The 25,186-nt window shown below is 43.1% G+C and overlaps 2 protein-coding genes across 3 annotated transcripts in view; both read right to left on the reverse strand.

Annotated features, from left to right (window-relative positions):
- Positions 1–731: 731 nt before the first annotated feature.
- On the reverse strand, positions 732–16,197 carry WNT2 (Wnt family member 2). Its single transcript, XM_053977782.1, has 5 exons — positions 16,118–16,197; positions 14,537–14,760; positions 11,291–11,568; positions 8,178–8,442; positions 732–1,041 (listed from the first exon to the last, which is right to left on the reverse strand). Exons 1-5 carry the CDS (start codon positions 16,195–16,197, stop codon positions 812–814), a joined length of 1,077 nt encoding a protein of 358 aa, XP_053833757.1. The 3' UTR covers positions 732–811.
- A 6,965-nt stretch (positions 16,198–23,162) lies between these two features.
- Positions 23,163–25,186, reverse strand: part of ASZ1 (ankyrin repeat, SAM and basic leucine zipper domain containing 1) — a 35,846-nt gene continuing 33,822 nt past the window's right edge. For both annotated transcript variants that reach the window (XM_053977844.1, XM_053977843.1), the window contains exon 13: positions 23,163–23,405. In XM_053977844.1, coding sequence (XP_053833819.1) covers positions 23,259–23,405 — 147 coding nt within the window. In that variant the 3' untranslated portion in view covers positions 23,163–23,258. The remainder of the gene's footprint in view (positions 23,406–25,186) is intronic.

Here is a 25,186-nt window from a genome sequence, read left to right on the forward strand (position 1 = left end):
ACTAGGGTGAAAAACCATTCTCTTCAATCCTTCAGGTCAGAAAAAAAAAAATCCTCAGCAGTTAATTATTTTTTAAAAGCTTTTAAGGCAACTTTTCACAAACATATAACTAAGACATTTGCTTTGAATCTAATAGTTCATCAAAGTGTTGTGGTTGAACATATCTCCTGCAATTTCCTTTGTTTTAGGGCATGGGCCAATTCCTGCCCCACAGCAAGCCACAGTATGCTAATGGTGGCCAGGGTAGCCTCAGGTGGCCATCTTACTGGAAACTCCAGTCCACCAGGGATGAACAAACACCCTTCCAGTAAAGTTTTTCACCAATCTGGCCGCAAATTTTCTTTCATGGGGAAATCATCAACCAGTGCTCAAACTCCTGAGCCATTCAGTATCCAGGGCTCAACTGTGACCTGCCCAAGATCCTTCAGAAGATGCTTGAGCAAGCTCAGCCCATGAGGTTGGTGGTGGTGATCTTATAAAAGTGCCATATTTTGTATCTTTTTGTGTTCCTGATGGTAGGAATGAATTGCCACAAGGGTTCTGGGGGAGAGTTACATGGTGGTTGGAAGAGTCTTGGCATAAGTACATCCTTCCAGAGCTGTATCAGTTTATGCAGAGACAACTCTGCAGCAACACTGTCACGGAGAAATTCAAAGTAAATGCTGAAGGGTTTATATCAATTTTTCAGCAGCATCTCTGCAGTGAACAATAAAGGCAAAATGGGCATTGAAGTAAAAAAGATCTCTGATGCATTTCCTGCATGGACCAGGAAGGGCAAAGGCTGTGGTCCTCAGCATCAGTAGCCTGTGCGTCATGTCCGGGAAATCCAGCCAGCGCTCTTTGGCGCCTTGCAGGTGTGGATGTCCACCACTTCCAGGCAGTCCTGGCAGCGCACAGCACAGCACCAGTGGAATTTGCACTCGCATTTTGTCATCCTGCTGACGCGGGAGGTGTCGTAGCCTCTCCCGCAGCACATCACTTCACAGCTGTCCATGCCACGGGAGGTTTGGTTGCACACCCGACCAGCTGTCCCAAGGGACCCTGCAAAGGGAATGCACCAAAAGTCAGGAGGCAGATTTTAAGGAAAGACAGCAAGCATATGAAAATAGGTATGGGAGACATAATTTGTGATGTATTTGATCCTTTAACATCACATCACCCAGGATTCAATATCAAGCCAGAAAAATGCCTGTAAAAGTAAAATTGCTCCCAAATTTCCCCTAGGAATCAGGCCTGGAGATGAGGAGAAAGAAAAATGGATGAAATACTTTAAGGGTCTGCCTGATTCTCTTAATATCATCATGTTTTGCTTCATCTTTCCCTGGCACTTTCTTCCCCTCCAGGGAGCAGACACCCTTCCCAAGGCAGTCCTGCACCCAGTCCCCCAGGACTGTCTGAAATGGGATGCCCAGGTGGGGTGTCCATCTTCACGGTGCTTGGGATCTCATGGGCTTTGCTGAGGAGCTCTGGGTGTGCAAGAGAGGGCTAGGAAAGAGAAGACCACAGAATCTAGTGTCTGCCAGGGATTCAGTGGGTAAAGTAACTGTGTTACTTTATTAACACAGTTAATTATTTACTAAATAATTAAAGCTTTGCAGAAGTGAGTGCAGAAGCACCCTGGGCATTTGGCATCACTGCTGTGTCCACCCACAGGCCCCATTCCACCAGCTCAGGTGGCAGCTGAAGAGTTGCTGCTCTGTGTGCATCTTATCTCTGTAGGGTAACACAAATTCTTCTCCCCTTTCATGATAAGATTAGAAGAAACTAAATTATAGCCTGCTGTGGACAGAAAGAGGGAGAGGAACCATACCACACCTTATCATATTCTTCAAACACTCAGGAGGAGTGACTGAAATGCCTGTGCCTATATCCACATGGCACAAAATGGCTCTGGCATGTCTTAGTCTGAACAGTGACTGTACCACATAGGAGCCACTGTTCATCTAACACAAACTGATTTTAGGGTACATTTTAGGATCAATACCACAGGTGCTGACAGGTTATTACCACCAAACTGAAAACTTCATAAAAATTAATTGCCTTACCTAATTTCCTATGTATTGCTATTATGAATCAAATGCAGATACATCCAAAAATTAACATTCTTCTGATATTTTCCACAGACCTGATTACAACTCCTTTCTCTTCTTGGGTAAGGTGATATTCCCTAGGTAATGGCTGTGGTCAGTAAATTAACTGGAATTATTTTACAAAGCGTATTTACAGGTGCACACTGAATATGAACAATTTACCTTCTTAGGGAAAACTAATACATGCAAACATTAATTAAAATTTGCATAAGCTAGGATAGCAAACCAATCTTAATTAATAAAATGTAAACTGCAGTTAAATTGTAATTATTAATAATTTTGGTTGAATAAATTCCAATTTTCTTTTTTTTTTCCCTCCTATAGTGAATTTATGGCTGTATGCACTGATGCTGCTGTCTCAAAGCAATTTATAACATACAAGTTCTTCATTGTCCCTCCATTCCTTGCTGTCCTCCCAACATCAGGAAGACTTCATATTATATGGGGGCTGGCCCCAAACCACTAATGTAATGAGGGGTCTCAGGAACTAGACCAAAGTCACCTTTTTAAACTGTGTTTTTTCATGGGACCAACACATGATCCAGCCTCTCAGCCATGGGGGTGCAAATTTTCCTCTTTTTGTATCAAACTTAGGACAGTCTTCAACTATTGTCCTGGAGAAGTGCTTCAGCCCCTAGAACACAGCTTCCCTCCCATGGCCTAGATTCCTGTACTTATTTAAATATTTAAATATTCATTGAGTAGAGGTATACACCTGGAGAGTTTCACTATGGAGCAGCTGGTTCATGTCTGCTGCAGGCAGAGCAGAAGGGTGTTCACGGCCACCAGCACCCTGGCTCAGCACAGGGCCCACGGCCGCCCATCCCAGAGCTGCTCGCTGGCTGAGGCCCTGGCCCTGCCTCAGGGCTCCTGAGCTGCAAAGGTGCTGCTGCACCAGCCAGCAGACATGTGCTGAGCCACCCCAGGGGGAACTGGCAGAGCGAAGAGAAAACACACTGAAAGGAGCCAGAAACAGGCTCCTGCACCTGCAGCCTGATAAATCCCAAATCTCCTTGGGGTCTGAGCATATTCATGCTGCTGCCTATGGACCAATGCTCTGCATAACATCCTTGGGGAGATGGCTGAACAGCTCTTTATAGTACACCTCTGATATTTGGGGGAGCATCTCAGTTGGCTGTAACAACCGGCGATGTGGTGCATCAGGCACAGCCTGCACCAGGAAACCAGCAGTAACTCCTGCTCCTGGCCTACTGTCCCTATAGCCAGTGCCAGCACCTGGATCCCCTGCAAGAAGGGAGGAGAGGTGCCCCCAGCAGTGACCCACACGAGCACACACTACTCCCAGCAAGCCCTCAGCCGTGCAGTTCTCCCTGCAGAGCCAGCTGCACCAGGGCAACTGGCATAACAGGCATAGCAGTGATACCAAGAGGCCTGTCCCAGATCTTTTTTTCAGGAATCACTCCTTGATGGGGGAAGAGAGACTTCCAGTGGCCCCCAGTGCCCCCAGTCTAGGCAAGGCTGAGGAGTCAGGGGGATGAGTCAGGGGCTGAGGAGTCAGAACTACATCATGCACCTGTGGTCCCACAGGAAGCCTGTGGTAGAAAAAAAGCCAGATCCTGCTTCCCAGCCATCATACTCTCCTCCCTCCATGATGCTGAACAAACAGCTGGGATACCTGAATGTAAGTTCTGCTGTTTGTGTCAGCCCACAGCATCATATATATCCAGCAATATCCATCACATCCCAGATTGTGCAAAATACAACCAAATTCACAGAAAGTGTTATTAGACATTGGAATTGATCTCCCAGGGAGGGGGTGGAATCACTGGCCCTGAAGATGTTTAAGGAAAGTCTTGGTGTGGCACTTAGTGCATGATCTGGTTGACATGGTGGTGTTTGCTCAAAGGTTGGATTTGGTGATCTCAGAGGTCTTTTCCAACCTAACTGATTCTGTGAAGAACTTTTAAAGGCACTTGTCCTGCTCTCTCTGTTCAGACCAAAAAAACATTACAAAGGCCAATCTTGTGGCCCACGTGATTAACATTCTATATCAGGAATTCACACCAGTGGAGGAAAAGCAAAGTTGCCCTCCACCTCAGCACAACTCCCAACCAGGAGCAAAGTGGGGCTGTGTCATTTGGCTGCTGGGGGTGAAGGAAGACCCCATGTTCCCCCACATCCATCAGGAGCTGCACAGAAAGGTTTGACCACATTCCTGAGCTGAGGCCCAAGTTAGTTTCCAAGTCCGATGTTCTTATTTCCAGATGTAAGGGGAAATCACACAGCACTAAAGGACAACCTAAGCAGGATCCATCCACTGCTTTCAACAGGAGTTTTGCCACCAGCTTCAAAACCAAAATTATTTCAGCCACTAACAGACAGTCAGAAACTGGTATCATCTGATGCTGACCACAAAACATCAACATTTACTACACGACTACAATAGGGGACTTAATTATCCACAGATTGTGACAAAAGTGAAAACAAGCTCATATAAAGGCTAAGTTTTTGAGCAAAACCAACCTCTTTAAAGTTCAAACAGCATCTTCAGAATCTCTGCAGCTTCTCTAGTGAGAAGGAATATTAACAATAACCAGCAGTGAGGAGCCAGACAAGTTACTGTGCTCCTTGGCAGGCCCGAGTGATGAAGGCAGCAGAAAACACTCCACAAAATAAGGCAGAGTTTTCTGCCTGCTACCTGCAATGCACCTCCTCATCACTTACAAGGCAGGAGTAGGTTCTAACTTGCAAAAAATTTTTGTTCAACCTCTTTGTTTTCATTTCAAATGTTGGAATTGCCATGCCTACACACATTTTACCTGCCAAAACATCAACAGCTTTTCACACTGCCAACTTCACAGCCTGTATATCAAGTCCTTTCTTCTCAGTTTGCACAGTTATTTTTGGAAATCAACATCTGTTATGTTGAAAAATATTTTCTTTCCATTCTTAAAGCCCTAAAATGTATTTATTAGTATATAATGAGAGCTTTTTCCTTCTACTTCTATTGATTAAAATCTGATGTCAAGCAATAACATCCATTATTAGACTTACACACACAGTCAAACAAAAGCAAAAAGAAAAGTGCAAAACCAGTTAAATCCCCAATGATAGTTTCCTCACAAGTGTTCTTGGGGAAAAAACAATTGAAGGAAATGTTCACAGAAAAGTAGCTCTGGAGCTACTGGATCTTACAGACAACACCTAGTACAGAAGGGCTGGAGAGAACTGCCAGTACACATTGGAGGTAGATTTGTCTGGAGGGGCTGCAATTTCCCAGTCCAGCACTGAAGAGATGGCTATGTGTTGATAAAAACAGTTTACCTAGAATGACTTTTAAAAGCTCTCTGGGATGTTCTATCTCTGTTTCTATCAAATTTTGAGTATGAAATTGTGAGCAAAAATTATTTCAGCAGAGTTAGGTGTGCAGGGTTAAATGAATTCTGAACACTTGGTCCTTTGTGAGATCTTAAGGCAAGGAAAGAGGTGGGCAGGTTATTACATTCATTATCTTGCTATTGAGTTACTATTAGTGATTTCCCATATTATACCTCTCCTAAAATCAATTACTCCTCTTTTCCTTTCTAGAGAAAAAAAAAAAAAAAAAAGAAAAAAGAAAAAAGAAAAAAAGAAAAAAAAGAAAAAAAAAACCCAAACAAAAACAAACAAACAAACCCAAAACAAACTATATTTTGGGGTGTTCCATGTATGTATGTCCAGCTGCCCCCTCAGACAGAATGCCATACCCAGGGTGGAAGCTCCAGTGGGGGAAGAGAAGGTATCTGCTCTTTTCCTGGGTAGGCTGCTAATGGCAGAATCCTTGAGCACTTTTAACTCACTGGTTCCAATGTGTTAGCACAATCACACCACAGAGTACACTGGCTTGAACATTTTAGTTTGTGAAGTTGTCTCCTGGTCAAGTCATGAAACTTCATAAGGTTTTCTCTGTGAATCCTTCATTCAGCTCCAGCACTAACCAAGCTCTCAGATAATTTTTTTTTCCCTGAAGCACCAAATTGCTTGAATTCCCTGGAGAATGAAAGGCAGAACTGTATTCAATGACATACTAAAACATTGTGGTATTAGATTTAGCTGACACTGAATCTAATACCACACTGAGATGCTCCCCACCTACTTCCAAACTCTGACTTCCATAATCTCATTCCATTTGCAGCCATTTGACAGGGCTGGCACTCTGCAATGTTCAACAGGGCAAACCAAAAAATGAAAAAAATGTGGTGCAGCAGCCAAAATCATCTCCCACAAAGTCAGATCAGGTTTTGTTTGTGTGGTTTTTTCTTTGCTCCATGCAAGCAGCAGGGCATCCCACATCCCAACAAAGGTTTACTGCAGTTTTCTAAAAATATGCTCTTCTAAACAGCCACATTCTGAGCAGCAAAGAAACACCACCTCAGCTGCAGTGTTATATTGAGCTGAACCAAAAAACCAAATCAGACTATGCCATCTCTGAGCAGGCTCATCAGTGTCTGGCAAATGCACTTAATACACTGTGGTGAAAAATGCCCACTCTCCTCCAAAATAACAAGGCCGACAGATGAAATTAGGTTTAGTGCAAAGAGATTATTAAAAGGCTTTTTGACATAGAAATGGGTAGTGTACAAGTTCTTCTTCCAGGGGAAATCATGTTTTTTACAATGAATGAGGCAACATTAAGAGATAAATGTTTTGGAAAAAAACCTAGTCTGCAAAGTTAATCTCTGCATGATGCCACAATATGTCCATTTATTCACTTGGATTAGACTTTACAGTGACAGACACTATTCAAGGAATGGTATGTGCTTGTGCAGGTAATAAACATCACCTGCCAAAATAATAAATAACATGTAAAATTACATTGACGACTCAACTAACCAGAAACACTGTACAATGTAATTGTACTGGATGAAATTCTGCATTCACTGAAGTCAATAGTACATGACCAGGAATTCACATATTGTTCTTATTTAAGTACAGCTGTTTTGCAATGTTTATTCCAAGCAAACTTGGATTGTAAACATGCAGCAGTGCCAAAAAGACTTGAGCTGCATTGCTATCCAGATACTTAAGGTTTTGTCATATGGGGTGCAATCTGGTCCATTATACAACCTATTAATTAGTTCCACAACTAATATATTACTCAGTCTGCCTCTCTTTTCCAAATTTCTGGTTTTCTAGTTGCTAGTTTTTAATTGCCACATCAGGAAATACTATACATAGGTCAAGAGCCATTAGCAGGTTTCCTGGTGCTTGGCAGTGCCTTGAATTCTGTAACACTGCTAAGTGTGTCTCTATCGACTCTCTGAAGAAGGAAAATCCAGTGTGAACAGCAGCACCAATACTTTATCTCTTCCCACAGGGGCTGGCATAGCTCTTCAGAAAATGTGATGGTTGTCATGGACAGAGCCAACACTGCCTCATAAAGAGGAATAAACAGCTATGTCACCCAGCCAAGTGTGCTGTGTCCCACCCACCTCTACTCCTTCATCCACCTGCATGTCCTCCACGTCCTCTAGTTGCTGCTTCACCCCCCATTACCCACAGCTGCCTTGACTGGTGCAAGCAGGGCTGGATTGTCACAGGCTGTACCTTCCACATTAGATGGGGACAGGCATGTCTGCAACTGGGGTCCACAGTTGCAGTGAGCTGTGGGAATGTGCAGATAAAGGAGGGCACCACAGTGGTAGCATAACAACCTGGAAAGGAAGCAACACAACAGGAAGTGGCATCAACAGGACCTGGGGCAGCTCTGGAGTGAGCACAAGAGTGTGGCTGTGCCCAGTATGGACCTGCCCCCAGAGCACAACTCAAACTTGTGCTGAAAGTAGCTTTACCTTACAGCATCTCCAGGGCTCCATAGCATCTGGCAGAAACCACTGAATTATATTAGAACAACTGGATGTTGTACACCTAGAGACATCAAGGAACTATTGTTCTTGTACTGAGTCCTTCGAAAACATCTTCTTCCCTGTTTCATGCTGGTTACATGCATGGATTTATATTATATATATATATATATAATGTATAAATATACACACACACACACACACTCTCTCTCTCAATAAAATTATAATTTTTGACCTTTGAAGTACAAATGTCTTAAATAAAAGCATTCACATAGAGGCTTACCTACGTCCCTGTCCCTGATACAGTAGTCTGGAGAGCTCTCAAAGTATACCAGGTCATTCTTAGTTGGCTTCTTAAATTTCTTATTAGCCACAGTGAAACCTGTGCCATCTTGATTCATGACCACCTGAATTGCTCCATTGTATTTCTTCCACAGATAATCTCCTGTTTTCCTAAAGTCTGCCATGGCCAGCCAGCAGGTCCTTAGAGTGCAGGATCCACTCACACCGTGACATTTGCACTCCTGTTTCAAAAACCGCTTCACGGCCTGTTTAGAAATGCACAGGTAAATATAAATATACACAGGTAAAACAAAGTGCAATTAATTGCTTCTCAGCCCCTTTCCATCCATCCTGTAATGCCAGGCCTGTGATGGGTCTCCAAATTACGGTCTGTAGTGACACCCACTGGTAGCATCAAGTCATCCCCATGTGGTTGCTCTGCTCTGGTTGCTTCACTCACCGTACACACAATCCTCTGGCTGGCGGGCTTACCTTCCTGCTCCTGCCAGTCATCCCAAGGATCCACATGGTCTGCAGTGCTAGGACACAGACTGGACAGGAGGAAATGATCAGAAATGGCCAGAATCATTCAGTCCCTTGGGAGGTGAAGGTGCCCTCTCTCCCCATTGTTCCAGCTGCGGGATGGCTGTGCTGACCCTCTGACCCTTTCCAGCTCATCTTCATGAAGTTGCCCTTTACCCTGAACAGCGTTTCAAATATTGCCCAGAAATTCATAGGCATTTCATATTTAAATTATTTTTAAAAGGCTGTGTAAAGCATTGTATCTATGCTAGGCATCAGATATATGCAGAATTTTAAAATACAGTATAGATAAAATACTTATTTTAACAAACAGATGCAGATTTTAACAAACATTTTAGAATAAGACCTTCATTATTTTGCGTTGGAGAGATCACCCTTATCATAAATTTAACATCTGGATAGTATTAAAGCCATTTCAGCTTCATCTCAGACATTTAAGCTATCTGTATGATGCTGGAGAACAACAGATGGGTTCATAGACAGTAAATAATTAATTCCTAATTACGTAAATATGGGTACTTGATCTATAAATATTATGCCTTAAGAGTTCATGAAATATAAACTATTTAGAGTTTGTACAAGAGGAATGTCATCATGGGAGGAAGGTAAGAGAGAGGAAAGCTCCGTGATTACAAGTGAGATTGATGCACAGCGGGGCAGCCTTTTTCAGTCAAGCACTTAGTAATAAAGTGAGAATGTATTACAAAACCAAAGTACTTTCAATTTTCTTTCCAACTTGTAAATGATATGACTACTTCAAAGAAGTCACTGGCATTCCCACAGCCCCATTTCATTGCCATATCACAAATCTGGGATTTAAGCAGATGTTTGGTTTTAATTATCTGAGCAGAAATCAATTTAACTACTTGTGTTTAAAACAACTTGCTGGAATAGTGGAAGAAGCACATAGGAATATGGTCTCTTGTTTTGCCAGTAATGCTCCTATACTCATATACAGCATATTATGTTCTATGATTCATATGGGAATATGAAAAATATTTGTTTCATTTATTTTTTAATTAGCACAGTTGGAATAGTCTAGTTTAAAAGAGATATATCAACACCCCTTTTGGGGGCAAGAAAAATCAAGGCCACAGATGGTCTTACCCAGGTCAAAATGCCAGGCTTGTGAGCAGCTGAGGTGGTGAGATCCTGCAAAGCTAAACCTACTGCACTGTGAATACAAAACAGTGTCTCTATCCATAAAGCAGGTCCTAGAGCATATGATAACATAATCATTATTTTTAATTGAATATGTTTATTAAAATTTCTTTATATTTTTCTAAAAACCTTACCAGTACTACCTTAATATTTGGCAGAGGTGTTTTTTAAAACTAAAAAATAATAAGATGCTCAAATACTACAGAAAGTACTTCCCATCGTGGAACTTACTCGCACCCAAAAAAAAAAATCTTTGTGTTGTAGACTTCAGCCTCTTTTGGACAGTAACAGAAACATGACCACAGTACTGCATGTGCCTATCACTGATCTAAAAAGCCTCATCTGCCTACATTACATATTAATTAAACATGCTGACAATAAGCAGATGGAGGAAAGATGCTGAAGAACAAAAATTTTTAAGGAAAATCATCTACTTGCAGTACAAAAAAAGATCAGAATACAAACAACTTAATTCCTACTGAATATACATTAAGGAAAACCAAAGATAAGACACAAAAAAAGGCTCTACAAATAATTCCAGAAGTGCTTGGTGTAGTACAATAAAATGGTTTTTTTCTGTATTTCAGATGTCATGGGAGCAGCAAAGTCTTAACATATTTTAAAAAATGAAACAGTATATTCCAGTTTCATGCACCATTCTTACTTACTTAGCACTTCTTCATAGCTACCACTACAAAATGTTAGTGCAGATACTCCTCAGCCCTTGTACCAGAGGTGGGCAATACACCTGGCAACTACTCCTTCTACTCACCTACGATGTGAAGGTAAAGACTTTTTTAGTTGAAATTCAGGAATGGTATTTTCATACAATGTTTAGGAAAGGGGTTGCAGGTCATGCGCCAAGGCCATTGCCTTTTGGAGGGATATGTATTTTAAAAAGTGACGTATATTTAAAAAGTGAAGTAGTTACCTTTTATCTCTGCCCACTTTGTGATTAAGTTTACCATATACATACAGAAATTGACAGAATGGGTTTTTTTCTCGAGAGTTATTTTGGATTTGCTCTTTGTCAAGCCTGTTCTTCAGTGTGATCTTTAGCCTCTCTTAGGAAATTGTATTCTGTATTAACCAAAAATAAAACTCCTGCTTATATAAGAATTTGGCTCAAAACAAAACCTCCATCCAAACTGATCCTGCAGCTTAGACTCCTGCTTAACTTCCCACACAAGGAGTGACTGAAGTGACTCCAACAGGAATACTGTTAGGCAGTTGAATTTAGTCTCTTTGTAGATCTCTGTCACACTGATAGAAACAGCAGCTCAGGCTCCTGCTCTTCCCGTATTTCTTCATAATTGCTGAGACCAGACAGCAAGGGCCAAGCATTAACTGCCCCAGACACAATAGAGTTGTCCAAGAACATCTCTAGGCATCTATTGGATGGACACCCACCTTCCTTCCAGCTCTGTTGTTGTGAAGGTTCATCAGTGCCCTGGCATCTTTTCCTTTCCGTTCTTTGGCATCCACAAAGGCTCTGGCAAATTTAATGCCATAGTCAATGTTATCACTGCAGCCACCCCAGTCAAAATGGCCCTTGCTGTCCTTGGCAGAGCCTTTCTTCTTGGGATCACAGGAGCAGGATTTCAGCTCCCCTTGGCTACATGCCCTGGTGATGGCAAAAACAACTCCAGCAGAGGAGATGGCGTGTACAAAAGCAGACTCTCGACTACCTGAAACAAAAAAAGTCGTTCTAAATATCATTGGGGTGGCTACTTTCAGTGGCTGTCCTATATCCAAGACAGTTAGGCTGGACTTTTTTGCAGAGCAAAAGATAAACTAGGCTGAAATCATACAAATACACATTCCCTGGAGCCAGAATTAGTCATGGCTTAAACTTGGACCCCTCCCTGGTAAAAGCTCATCAATATAGTGTTAGAGTTGGAAAACATTAAACATTTGCTTCTGATATTGATTCATATACTTTCATGGATCAGTTGTTTTGTACAGATATGTGAATAGGACAGCCGGTATTCCTATCACATTTCATGAATTTAGAAGAATATATGAAGTGCTATGTGAGAGATAAGTTTAAGAAATTATTAAATAGGGACACTAAAACAACACATACATTGCAAAATAGTGCAAGTAACTCTTGAAACTAGATTTTCCTCTCCTGAAGTTCTTGGAATAGACTTTCCTGCTTAAAACATGCTAGGGAGAAAACTTGGGTGTTATTTTCTGAAAAATAAGTTAATATTAGGTTTTCAGCCTAGAATCAAGCCCGTAACCGTAATTCACACAAATAAGTTCCATTAAATCAATGGCACCGCTTGTGTCATGCTTGAGGCAGGATTTGGTCTGGCAGCTGTGACTTCTTCATGCCAGCTGCTCTGGCAGCTTTCCCATCTCCTAACCAAGATACTTCATTATACCAAAGATTATCCGAATTTCTAGACTATGCCTACTCATAGGGAAATAGGTATATATTTCAATGTAATAACTGCTTTTATTTTAAGATGCAGTAGTTTACAATACAGACATACATTACACTGACACAAATCTATTTATGGTAATGGAATATTTTCCTACTTTTAAAGTTTTTAGCACAGGAAGAACAACAAGTAGATTTTTTTGCAATATCTAAGACAACTTGCAGTGAGAGAGACCTCTTTGCAGGGCTTGTAAGACTTAAGTAATGTTAGCACAGTAATAGAGGACCCCAAAGACAAATGTTAACAGTGATTTTTTTGTAGTGGCAGAATTACACCATAGAACTTAATATTTAGTATTTCAATTGCAGTAGCACCTATATATTTAACTTATGAATGGGCCCTGAACTTCCACACTCTGTGCAAGTCTTTTGCAGATGGCAGCTGGGTAAACCATGCCTTCCCTACACTGTCTTCAAAAACAGGCAGAGGTTATCATGGCTTGTTAGAAATCATGCTCTTTTGAAGACTTATTTCTGAGAAAACGTATTCAGAAATATCGAACATTTGCGAAGCGTTAATTAAAAATAAACACTTGATATTGTTGGAAGAGAAAATGTTTATTTGAGTTTATTGAACTAATCCATTTTATTAGAGCACTATCAAGCTACATTTCTATAGCAATCACAGCCTGATCAGGCTCAGTGCAGAGCTCAGAAGCCTGATGCTGTCATTCTCTCACATGAGCCAACAGTGAAAACTTCACTTTTGGAAAAACTGCATTTTTACTTTTTTTTATTAAATAGCCTCATCATTATTAGTCTATGTTCTGCCAGACATGTTTTCCTGAACATCAGACAAACCTCATTGAAAACTTCAGCCTATGGGTGACGTTACTGGTTACTCACAAGTAATTGCTAAGGGAACATGAAGCTGGTTACAGGAACCAATGGCTTACCAGCAGCAGAACCTAGCACAGAATGAGAATCCCCGTGCTCAGGTCAGCATGCCCAGTGTCTGCCATCCTCCTCTCTGTCCTCACCAGTGGGGCAATGGTACTTTCCTACCCAGAGTACTTTCCTACTCGCCTCCTTGCAGGTGCCATACTGCTCACAGCTTAGAATGATACTGGGGACATTCCAGGGACACAAGTGCCAGGGCAGGGTCAGCCACACCGGCTGTGCACCAAGAAAGGCCATGAGCACAGGGTGTGGCACTTGGTGAAAAGAGCTGCAGTTACTAAGAATCTCAGAAGATTTATCCCTTGGGTAAGGACACTCTGACATAGTAACAAATCCCAGCCATTTCTTTGAGTCAAAAGGGCCACATTTAAGATCTGAAGATTCACTAGATGCCTTCCTCCGACCTTTAGATGACAATACCACCCTGCTTAACCATCCTCCCTCAGGGCGGGAAGCACAATGTTGCTCCCTCAGTTGCTTGGGGTCTACACAAGCCTGGCTCACCTCTATCAGATGATTGTGCCCTGCCTCTCTCTCCCCCGGAGCCTGACCTGAAATGCCGCGGTGCCTGGAGGGCAGTGCTGCCCCGGCATGGGCGCACTCCGCTCACCCCGCAGACAGCACGGCCCTGGAGGCACTGCACCCTGCTGCTGCGCTTTCCCGGATAAATACTCCAGCGGGAATCGGCCTGCAGGAGGGACTGGCTCCTGCCATCCCAACGCACTGGGCTCCTGTTTGCACTCGAGCTGCCCCTTTCAACAGGCCTCATCCCAAGTGCTGGTATCCTGAGGCTGGGCAGTGATGGAAAGTCTTCTGTCCTGCTGCCACATTCTGATGCCTCAATTTCCCTGTAGGCCTTAATATGTGGGTTTGATATCCATTATACACCAAAAAAAGAGAAAAGTCGGGAGCTGCAGAGCCAGCCCCTAATATGCCAAAACCCCACATTGTCTCCCCGATTTGATAGAGGTTTTTAAGCAACACAGACCCTCACATTATCATATATGCTGTTCTGCTATCCGTGAGACCCTAAAATTACTTTGCATGTCCTCCTTCCTTTCCTCCTGAAATGTAAACCCAAGCTTCACCCTTGCTAAGGATGAAGGATACAGGAGGATGGCCAGAGTTTCTCCTGTGTCCCGCACACTGCCCAGGGCGTGCCAGCCCCTATTACCCTTATGAGGAACACTTTTGCCCTCACCCCGACTCTGCAAACCCCCTTTTACCCTCGGGCCGTGGGGGCTGCACGCCCCACCCAAGCCCGCGGGAAGCCCCTCCCTCACCCCGGCGGGGCCCGCGGGACTCACTGCGCAGCAGAACGCGGCCGAGCAGGCGCTGCCCCCGCTCCAGGGCGTTGCAGTCCCAGCGGTGCCGGCGGAACTGGTGCTGGCACTCGGCCGTCCAGGCGGCCACGCCACGGCCGATGGAGAGCATCGCCTCGGGGTGCCGCCGGCACAGCTGCCGCTGCCGGCTCACCAGGCCCGGCACGTTGTCGCACATCACCCGCGACGAGCCCACGGCGCCCATGTACCTGCGGGAGGGAAGGGGCAGGGCAGCACCGGGGGCCCGCGCTGACCCCCGTGCACCGACTCCGAGGGAAGCAGGGTCCTCAGCGCCCCGGAGCCTTCCTCTGGCGGGTCCCGAGCTGCAGCTACCTCTGCCTTTTTGGTGGAAATCCTTTGCAATTAGTCATCGACCCTGTGTTTTTTTTAATAACGTGAAGCATTCAGGAGAACCTCAAGCCCCGCTATTGCAGCTCCGTGCAGTACTTAAAAAAAAAAAAACAACAACCTTGAAAAAATTAAATTACATCATCTGTATCCAGATGGTCTCTATTAGTGCTGAAACGTTTCGAAAGGTACCTTTCATAAAATCCAAACTTCTATAGGTGTCTTTTGAAGGGATCAAACAGAAGAAAAGGTCCTTTTCTTGAATTTTCATTATTTTATACGATCGTGAAATCGTTAATGCCGTAACTTCCAAAAAATATATAGTTAAGTCGCATTTAGAAGACACCATGATAAAAAGCCATCACAATAAATAACGTTTATACGACTAAGTACACGGATAGTCATTTTATTGAAACATGCCCAGTCTGATAAATCGGGCTTTGACCGCGCGTCAGCCAGAGTCAAGGTTAAACATGTTCCCCAGGATTACAAGAAGGGGTTTAACTCCTCTCCTACACCAAGACTTTCCAGCGTGGGCTTGGCTGGGGTCCCCAGTTTGAGGGGTAGGTTTATGTTTCCATTCTAACGCGTTTTGCAGCGAGCTGCCTGAGACGCCCCACGCCGACATCAACTATCACTTGAAGCCGGGCCCTGAGCTGCCCGCCGGGCTCTCAGCCCTCTGCTCTGGCAGTTTGCAGTTCAGCGAGGACTGTGGAGGGAGGGGCGGGGGAGGGCGAGGAAGAAATAAAAAATAAATTAATAAAAAAGTAGCGCCGCTGTAGCCAATTCCCAGCGCCGCCAAGGCGCGGAGGGGCGGCTGCCAGCAGCTGCGGGCGGCAACCCGCGCCCCTCGGGCGTATTCCCCTCCCGCCTCCCTGCCCTCGTCCCGCTCCCTCCGCGGCCCCGGGCGGTGCCCGCTGCCCCCGCCGGGCCGGGTCCCCCCGCACCGCTGCCGAAAGCTCCGGGTAGCCCCCGCAGTTGCGCTATGCTTATGCGGAGGAGGAGGTCGGAGAGCGGGGACGGGGTCTGGAAGGAGGTGCCGGGACCGTCTAAATCCGCTCACTTTAAGGCCGGACATTCCGGACCGGAGCAGCTGGGAGCAGCGAGCTCCGCTTCTGCGAGACTAAAAGGGGGGAGGCTTCCCCCACCTTCCCTAAATCACAATTAATCCCACCTTCCCCAAGAGCAAATAAAAATTTCTGGAATTGCACAGCTTACCACCATGAGGAGGTGACTGGTGGGGTCGCCCAGATCAAGACCAAGGGAAGAGACCACCAGATCCCAGGGAGAAAGTTCATATTAGAAACGCTTCAGTCCACATCAGGTCAGTTGCGGGGGGCAGAAGAAATCCCATGGAGCAACAAGGACGAGCAGGGGCAAACGCAGCTCGAGGGCTACTTCTTTCCCGTGGGTCAAGCACCTTCGCATCCCCACGCGTGATCGCGGGGCTTACTGATTCCCTGCAGGGATACGGGGGATGCCGGTTGGTGCATCGCTCTGGATTCCTCTCGGTTCGCCCTGCACCAAATCCCTCAGGACGTGGAGTTCAGCCCCGCTCCCATCCTTCATCTTTGCCCCGATCCAGCTCTTCCCTGCAGTCACGGCAAAACTGAGGGGCTGGTGTGGGCTGCTCTCAGACTGGGTGGGTTCTGCTTTGGTTGGTGTTTTTTTTTTTCCTCTGAAACTCTGATGGATGAAATGATGTCAAGAGACACTGGGGGAAGAGGAGGAGGTAACACCTCTGATTAGGCAAGGAATCCCGAGGAGCCAGTTGCTTTCTAATAACCCTACAAGCAGACAGTGAGTTCAGACCCGCCAGCAGATGCTACACGACCTGCTGCGGAGCCGGTGGCGGCCCCGGCAGGCTGTTACAAACCGGCAGCACTTGGCACCTCTGGGGTTTGGCATGACGGCAATTCATGGCTGGGTACGCGCACCCGCGAACACCGAGCACGGAACGGAACCGAGATCCGGTGCTAGCAGAGAAGCAGAGAGCCAGAGCAGTCCCGGTATGGGGTGGACACCACCCGGCCGCCTCCCCTCGTCACGGACCCCGCAAAGCCGGGCCAGCTTCTCCGCGGGCACCGGTGCCGGGGCGCCTCCGCCCCGGACGTTCCTGCGCAGCCCCGCACCGCGGGGACCCCCGGCCCATGGGCTCCGACAGCGGGAAGGGCCACGCGCCCCATCGCACTTGAATCCCGGGATGGGGGAATCCGCAATCCGTCGCCGTCGCACCGCTCCCCGGCCCGAGAGGCGACTGGCGGCCCCGCCCGAGAGAGGGGCGATGCGCCCGGGGTTAGAAGCGAAGTCAAGAACAAGGGATTTAGCAACTTTTTCACTTCGTATCATCTCTGCACAGCAAATACAGGGTAACACATATTCTAAACAACGAACCCTCATTATCAAACTGGAGATGCCCCACTTCCGAGACAACATTCGTTGGCTGAAAAAAAGACAAATAAATGCCCAAGGTTGCTAAGTGAGTTAGGGACTACACAGCTCTTGTTACTAAAAGAAGCCTGCAGTTGTTAACTCCAAGTGAAAATCCTGGAAGAGCAAGGAAGCACCTTTTAAGAGCTGTTTTTCAGGCTGCGTATTACAGCCATTCTCGTGTTTCTCGGTACAACTTCTCAATATTCCAGGCATTGAACTTGATGTAGGCACCGTTTCAGAAAGAAAACGCAAAAGGTAGAATTATGTGAAGTTTTGAAGTGCTAACATTCACCCACTACTAACTTACTTTGAAAGAAGTACCACAAACAATCCTCAGAAATCAACACCAAACACCCACCCACAACTGCAATGTCAAGATCTTTTGACTGCAAAGACTTCCGAGTAAGAATAATTGAAGCTCGGGACACATGAATGCTTCTACAACAGTACTTACCCAGAGGCAACTACAGCTCCTCTTACTAACTCCAGCAGGTCTTACAAGCAACAGATGAGCATTCAGCGTCCATTTGATAAAATGTAATCAGTGTAAAAACACTCCAATTTTTAACTTACTTCTTACATTTACAATACACTTTGGATCAATTACCGGGGCAGAGAAACACCAGTGAGGACAGCAAATTCCAGCAGTATTTTAGACCCATACAAAGACAGGCTGCAATCCTCCCTGCTACCAGCTTTCTCAGGCTTGCAGTAAAAAGCTGACTTCTTAGAATTTCTCACACCCTTCGGTATTAACAGGAGCTCCTTTACCTGTGGCTACTGCATTAGTGGCTTATCAACGATATCCTTTTCCCCTCCATTAGTACTTTACCCCATCTGCATTCCAGCTTTATTGCTATTCAGATTCTTTCTCCAACCCCTCCACTTTGTGCTTGCCCTACAGAAGTTCACCTTGGATTCACTATTTCTACTAACAACCACACCCTCATTATAGAGAATGACAAAACAGGCAAGTTTGGAAAGGAACTTGGGGGACCACACTGGTTTTGCATGGCCATGCTTAGGTAGCAGGGGTCCATAGGGGTGGTTTCTGTGCGAAGATGCCAGAAGCTTCCCACATGTCTGACAGAGCCAATGTCAGCCAGCCTCAGCATGAACCTGCCACTGGCTAAGGTCAAGCCCACTAGTGATGGTAGTTGCACCTATGGAACCACTACTTGATAATGCAAAAAAAAAAACAAAACCAAAAAAACCCTCTGCAACAGCAATTGTGCCAAAGAGTGTGTTGGACAATGTGAGAGGAACAGCTGTGGAGACACCCAGGGCAGTGAAGAGCAAAGGGGAGAAGGTTCTTCAGCTGCCAGGGCAGAGATTCCCAAGCAGACCACAGTGAGTCAGGCTGTCCTCCTGCAGCTGACAGAGGTCCATGGTGGAACAGAGATTAGAGATCCACCTGCAGTTCGTGGAGAACCCCATGCTGGGTTGAAGGAGGCTGTGACCCTGTGGGAAGCCCAAGCTAGAGCAGGGTACCCACAATGGAGCAGATCATGAAGAACTGCAGCCTGTGGAAAGGACTCACGCTGAAGAAGTTCATGGAGGACTGTCTCTCATGAGAGGGAGGGCTGGTTCCTGATGCAGCCTGGAGAGGCTGCTGGCCTCCCTTGCTGCAAGAAAAGACTGAATCTAGAAATCTGTAGGTGTCTTCAACAAGTATTATGTGCACAGTTTCTCATACAGTTAAGAAATCATGCCATACGCAATACAGACAACAGTGAAGTAGCCAGAGCACAGAAAGCCCCATTTTCTGTGTGCCTTCTGAAATCGAACTGAGGTTTTTCAATACAATAATGAAAACAATGTAGTTAAACCTGTATTTCTACATTCAAAAAAGACTGTTTTCAGGAAAGATGAAGGCATGGAAGGCTCATCTGAAATTTTATTTAAGAAAAACCCCACCAAACTCTTAAGTAGAACACATCTTCCTGTATATATTACAGTCAGCAGCACATCTTAAAAGAACGGAAAATCCTCCCCCAGAGGTATCTCTGTAAGTCCCACTTCCAGGGACTATGACCCTATATTAAATGAAACTACACTGTTTGGATCAGGATAAAAACTAGAAGCAATTTATCAGCTATTAAACCTGCTGAGATCACATAATTAATTTCATGTCAGTAATACCCCATTGTCATATCTCACTCAGATCTCAATGCAGCCCCATTACCTGAAAACTCCTATTTCTGGAATGATGGAATTAAAATTTTCAAATACACACTTCCCCCCCCCCCCCGCCTCCAGAACAAAGAAACGACAGCACATGTCTTTAAAAGCAGAAATCTGCAGCTTGGATACCTGTTCGGCCTTCAAGGCTTTGTAGCCTTGCTACCTACTAACAGGTATAAGAACTGTAGTCTCTGTACATTAAGATCCAAAGCAACATTTGTAGTACTTTACAGTGTGTATTACTACATTTGTAGTAATCTGTAGTAATACAGGAGTTTTATTTGGGAAAGACAACCTGTAGCTTTTGCAGAACTGGTGAAACAGAGAAGGCAAATGCAAACAATCACCTACTCACAAGGAAGTGATAGCTCTGGGCAACACCTGTAAGGGTTCAAAAACAACAAAAGAAGGAAGAATAAATTGCACATTTTAAGTCCTGTCCTCAACAAGGCACCTGGATGAAATAAAAGATAAACCAAACACATGCTAAGGTCAGTGGAGAATATAATAGAAAAAACACCTCACTCTTTCTTAGTTTAAGAATACACATACCCCAAAATGCTTTTTATGACTTTTAATTGGCTAGAAAGGATAATTAAGGGTGATGCCTTACAATGTAAGTGAGACACTGCGCAAGTCAAATTTAAAGAGCAGGGCAAATCCTAAACATAGAAGAGAGACACAGGATACACAAACCACAGCATATCTTAGACAGGAAAATTTAAAACAAAAATCTTGCAGTTCCTTCAGATCTCCACTGGATTGTCCAAGGCCCTAATTTTACACAACAGCCTATACATTCAGAAAAGGCCATGGTATGAATAGTCATCTCTATGAAGACAAGTTAGGTATGCAATGATGTTGCAAGTAGGAACCTCACTACATCTTTAAGCAACCAGGTATCCCACAGGATTTGGCCCGAGGTCCAACTCAATCAATCCTCAGCATCTCAATTTGCACTACTGTAGTAGGAGAACAACAGCAGCAAGGCTGTGCAGTTTACCTGCTTAATACATGCAAAGCTCTTTAGCATTCTCCTCCAATCCCCTCATAGATGTGCAAATCATTGTATTCTTACTGTTCTGGGATAATGACTGCAATTTGATGGCGTGCAGAAGGAGGCCTCTCAGCATGGACATTTTCATATGAAGGCTCCCTTAGGAGATGCTGGTGGGGTAAGAATTCTGAAAGTGTAGCTCAAGGGCCAGATGTTGAAGCAATCTTTTCCTGTGCTTCCTGCCCTATCACTACCATATTGTGACACCTTGTCAGAGAATTTGAAAGAGGCACGGCGACAACATGAAAGTGAATGAAGGATATTGAAATGCATCATCTAAGCCCAAGTTTGGAATCCAAGAATCCAAAAATGCAATTTTTTTTTTCTTAATGATATGGTATGTTAAAATATTCTTTGTTCATTTGGCTCTTAAAATGTCCTCCTCATGCAACACAGTTTCTGATTGACCAATTAATGAAAACAGCTTAAAGTGATTACTCCAAGACCCTTGCTTCTTGTGAGTGGTTTACGGAATTTTGAACACTATACTTGAACAGTATAGGATGCCAAGGATGCTGCTGGCACAAAGCCTATGTTTAACCCAAATGACATTCACATCATTTTTTGTTTGCAATTGTGACTATAAGAATCAGAAACAGGTGACCCATAAGATAATTCAAAAAGACCAGCTTCTTCCAAATGTATTTTGGACATCATCTCCTGAAGTTCAGACTTTTGACTCACTTCTGCAAAAAACACTTTATAATAACTCTCACACTTGAAAAAAAACCACCAGCAACTATCATACATTAGTTTTTTTCCCCCCTAAGTATTTTACACCAAAGGCATAATAATTTAGTTAAATACTGATAAAACTTTTCTGGAGCAGATTTTCGGTTCAACTGCAAGAACCCCAAGTTCAGCTTAAAAGTCCTCCAGCTGACCTGATCTTTTCTTCAAATTGATGGAAAAAGAGTTTGAATTTTTGTTGTCTCAAATGTCAAGATCTACTAGTGTCAGGAAATGCATCTCTTGAAATGAAAGCTATATGCAGTGTCCTTCAAAGCTGCTTTGTTAATGCAATTTGTCACTTAAGTGGGGAAGTAAGGGTTAAGAAGCAGAATCTTTTGAAGGGCAGAAACCTTATGAGCAGTTGAAATAATTCCACTTAATGCAAAAGTACATGTAGGAAACAGGCTGTACAACATGCCTGGCCACTCCCCCTCCACTACCAACCCCAGAAACCCCAAACACCTTCACCCAACAGAAACTCCCAAAAAACATTAGGTGTCAAAGTTCCAGTACAACCTCTGAGTCAACCCATCACTGAGCAAACTGCATTTGAACCGTATTTTGAGCTGATTAGAGGAGGAGTGGTATGTATATAACAGGTTCTACCTTTCACAATATGTGCCCTGTTAGTTTAGGATTAATTCTACAGTAATATGAAGAACCGGAGAACTATTTTTTAAGTATTTCCTTTTATATACTTTGCTCAGGGTGATAGAATGTTCATTTCCACTTCTGGTAGATGGTGGTGGTGAATACAGCTTATCCCCTCTGACACCAGTTTGGGAGCAGGAAAAAACCCCAAATTATGTTGTTTTTGCCTCTGGCCTCACCACTCTGTAGGATGTTTCTGGCATTGAAGGACAATTGCAGTAACAAGGCAACACACTAACACCCAATGCAATTCTCTAAGAAAAGCAGAAAACAGCAGTGACAATGACTGGAATAGCACCCAAGTTTTTATCTTCTCCTTACTAGTCTCCAGAGGGAATACCAAAGGTTAAGACTCTAAACTCTAAGACTAAGACTCTGAAAACTCAGTGACCACATTTCACACACCCAATCAGGTTTATATTTTTTTAGACTCTTTTTGCTTCATTTTGAAAGAAAAATGTTCCTTCCAAAATATTCAGCATTTTTACAGATGTTTACTGAAACCTGCAAAAACATAACTAGTTTAAATTCACTTACACCAACTTCCTTTTTTCCCCAACATACCTGGTTTAATAAGCAGATAAAAACCAGTTACAAATGTTTCACTGTGGAATTACAAACACCTTTTTAAGTGGAGAAAATATTAAGAAAAAAATTGTAGTGAAAGACCAGACAAAGAAAAACCAAGCTGCCATGCCTTCTAAGTTGTCTGCATTCTTACAGCAAAGTACTACTATAATGCTTTTAATAGATGTGATGAAACTCTTAATAGAGGTGAGTATCCCTATGGAAGCAGATTTCAGGCATAATTTAAGTATCATAGTTCAATGGGAAATGACTTTTTAGACAAAATGGAACAAGAGCTCCACAATTCTCTTGATTGTGAAAAGAAAAAAATAAGTGTATCTCTCTGCAGGAGAAAAGATCTTTATCAATACAAAATTGAAAGTGATACTTAAAATATTTTAAACCCTGCCAAGCCCCAAAACACATCTGCATTATAATTTTAAATACAAACATGTAATATACAATCAGAATTTGCTTATATTCACCTCTGAACAGGTAAAACTAAAAAAACAAAACTATTAATCAGTAACCAATAATCACAATTTTATGGCAAAAAAGAAAAGCAGCTTTGACAAGATTTTAGACCTACATTCTATACAAACAATGAATTTCAAAATAAAACCCTAAGATACTCTTAAGTAACTGTTTTAATTTTTAGTAACTTTATTTTTAGTTCAAAGTACATACAAGATACAATTACTACAGATATGATGAGAAACAGCACTAAACTTAAATTCAGGTTCTCTTTGCTACTAATTTAATTACACATAAGAAAAAACCGAATCCAAGCAATGTTACCACTCCCATTTTTACTAATCTTTTTTCCAAGGAGGCTGCTTTTTCTCGAAGTTTCACTTGGTTAGGTTTATTCTTCTCGTCATACTGAGACAGATGTTAAATCCATGTAAAAAGTGTAAAAAAAAAAAAAGTTAGTGTGAGAGCTTCTTAAGTAAATTATAAAGTACCCAGTCGTAAGAATCTGCATACATCTAGGATTGATATTACTTCTTTCTGTCTCTGTCCTACTTAATTTGAAATAAATGTGTGTAAACGTTCATCTTATCTGATGTTCAATTACTCTGTAACATATAGAAGAAAAACAAACTGTTCATTTACAAACTTAATTACTAAGGAGTAAACCACTACTATTATTAGATGCTACAAAACTCTAATAACAAAATAATTGAACTCTGTCAAATATTTTAACTAGAACTTCTGCCATTTAATTACTAAAAAACCTGTTTATTTAAAAAGGAAGTTAAATATGTAACAGATTAGACTTACTCAAAATTAAAGGGAGAGTGGAAAGTACCTAACAAGTGCCTTCTTAAATACATGTTGCACCTGAGTGGAGCCTTGTCATAAAGGACAGCAGGGTTAGGTTCTGATTTCCTACCTTACTTTACAATGTTTGGAAGGCTGTCTCATTTACTGTACTTTCAAAAATTATATGCTAAGACATGTACTGCTGGCAAAGTTTTGTCATGACTAAGCTTAGTAAACAGTACTGAAAACTTCAAGGGAATGTACACAAATATTTTATGTAAGAGGTTTAACTGTTTCACTTACATTCACCAGTTCATAATAAACACTTGGGTGCTCTACATTCAAAAGTGCTCCATCATAAGTAAAGTAGCACAAAAATGTCTTGTGTTTAAGTATTCGTAAGTGAAACTCATAAAACATAACAGGATTTTAAAAAGAAGGATTTGCATTTTGGAAGTAATTAGAAGGCTGTTTCACAGAAGATACAAAGACACCATGCTTCATCTCAACAGCCATAAAACCTTACGTACAGATAGTCAAGTGGCACGAAACTTGGAACCCTCCCAGTCCTTATAACTGGCCTGCATATATAGGAGGCAAATATATACACAACTGATGATTGCATATGCAAAAAAAGGAATAAATAGCTAGTGAGTTCTTTGCCACAGTCACTACCTCTTAATATATTTTGTGTTAAGGGATTTATTGGGAGAAGGCTGTTATATTACATTAAATTAACTTAAACTACAGGAAATTGTATTAGTAGCATTATACCCAAGGTCTGAGTTCCACATGGCTTCGTTCAGCAACAGATTCCTTTCTGACACTGATGCTCCATTTACCCTACCCCAGCAGCCGTTCATTTTACCAGCCTATTACTTAAAATGACCCCATCTGACAAGAGAGTGTCACTGTGTTGGCTTGAGAATGACTGATGTGGTGCTAACATCTAGCCTTGACCTCTCCCACCCTCTTCTTTTGTCACTCTGCAGAGTTATCTGGGATGCCTCCCATTCAATCCATAAAACCTTAGTATCTTCTTGTGAGTCAATAATTCTAAACAAAAGATTCCTTAATTAAAAAGTAGGAGTCTAAGTATTCAGCATGGCCTCTATGCCACAGTGGTTGCCCAAGAACACAGGGATACATTCCAATTAATTCTTTCATGCAGTATAAAGAAAAAGGTATATTATGCTTTCTTTTGGAGATTCTCCACACTTCTCTGGAATATTAGAGATTATTTCTCTTTCTGTCCATGAAAAGGTGGAAGGGGGAGAGATTGATGCAATATCCAAGCTAAGGCTAAACAGCCTTTGGCAGACCAAGGTATGAAACATTTCCCTGAGGGATGTCACATTTGAGGTTGCATCAGAAACTTGTACACAGTATTTAACAGA

The sequence above is a fragment of the Vidua macroura genome, chromosome 5 (genome assembly GCF_024509145.1).
Source record: "Vidua macroura isolate BioBank_ID:100142 chromosome 5, ASM2450914v1, whole genome shotgun sequence".
NCBI classification, from domain to species: domain Eukaryota; kingdom Metazoa; phylum Chordata; class Aves; order Passeriformes; family Viduidae; genus Vidua; species Vidua macroura.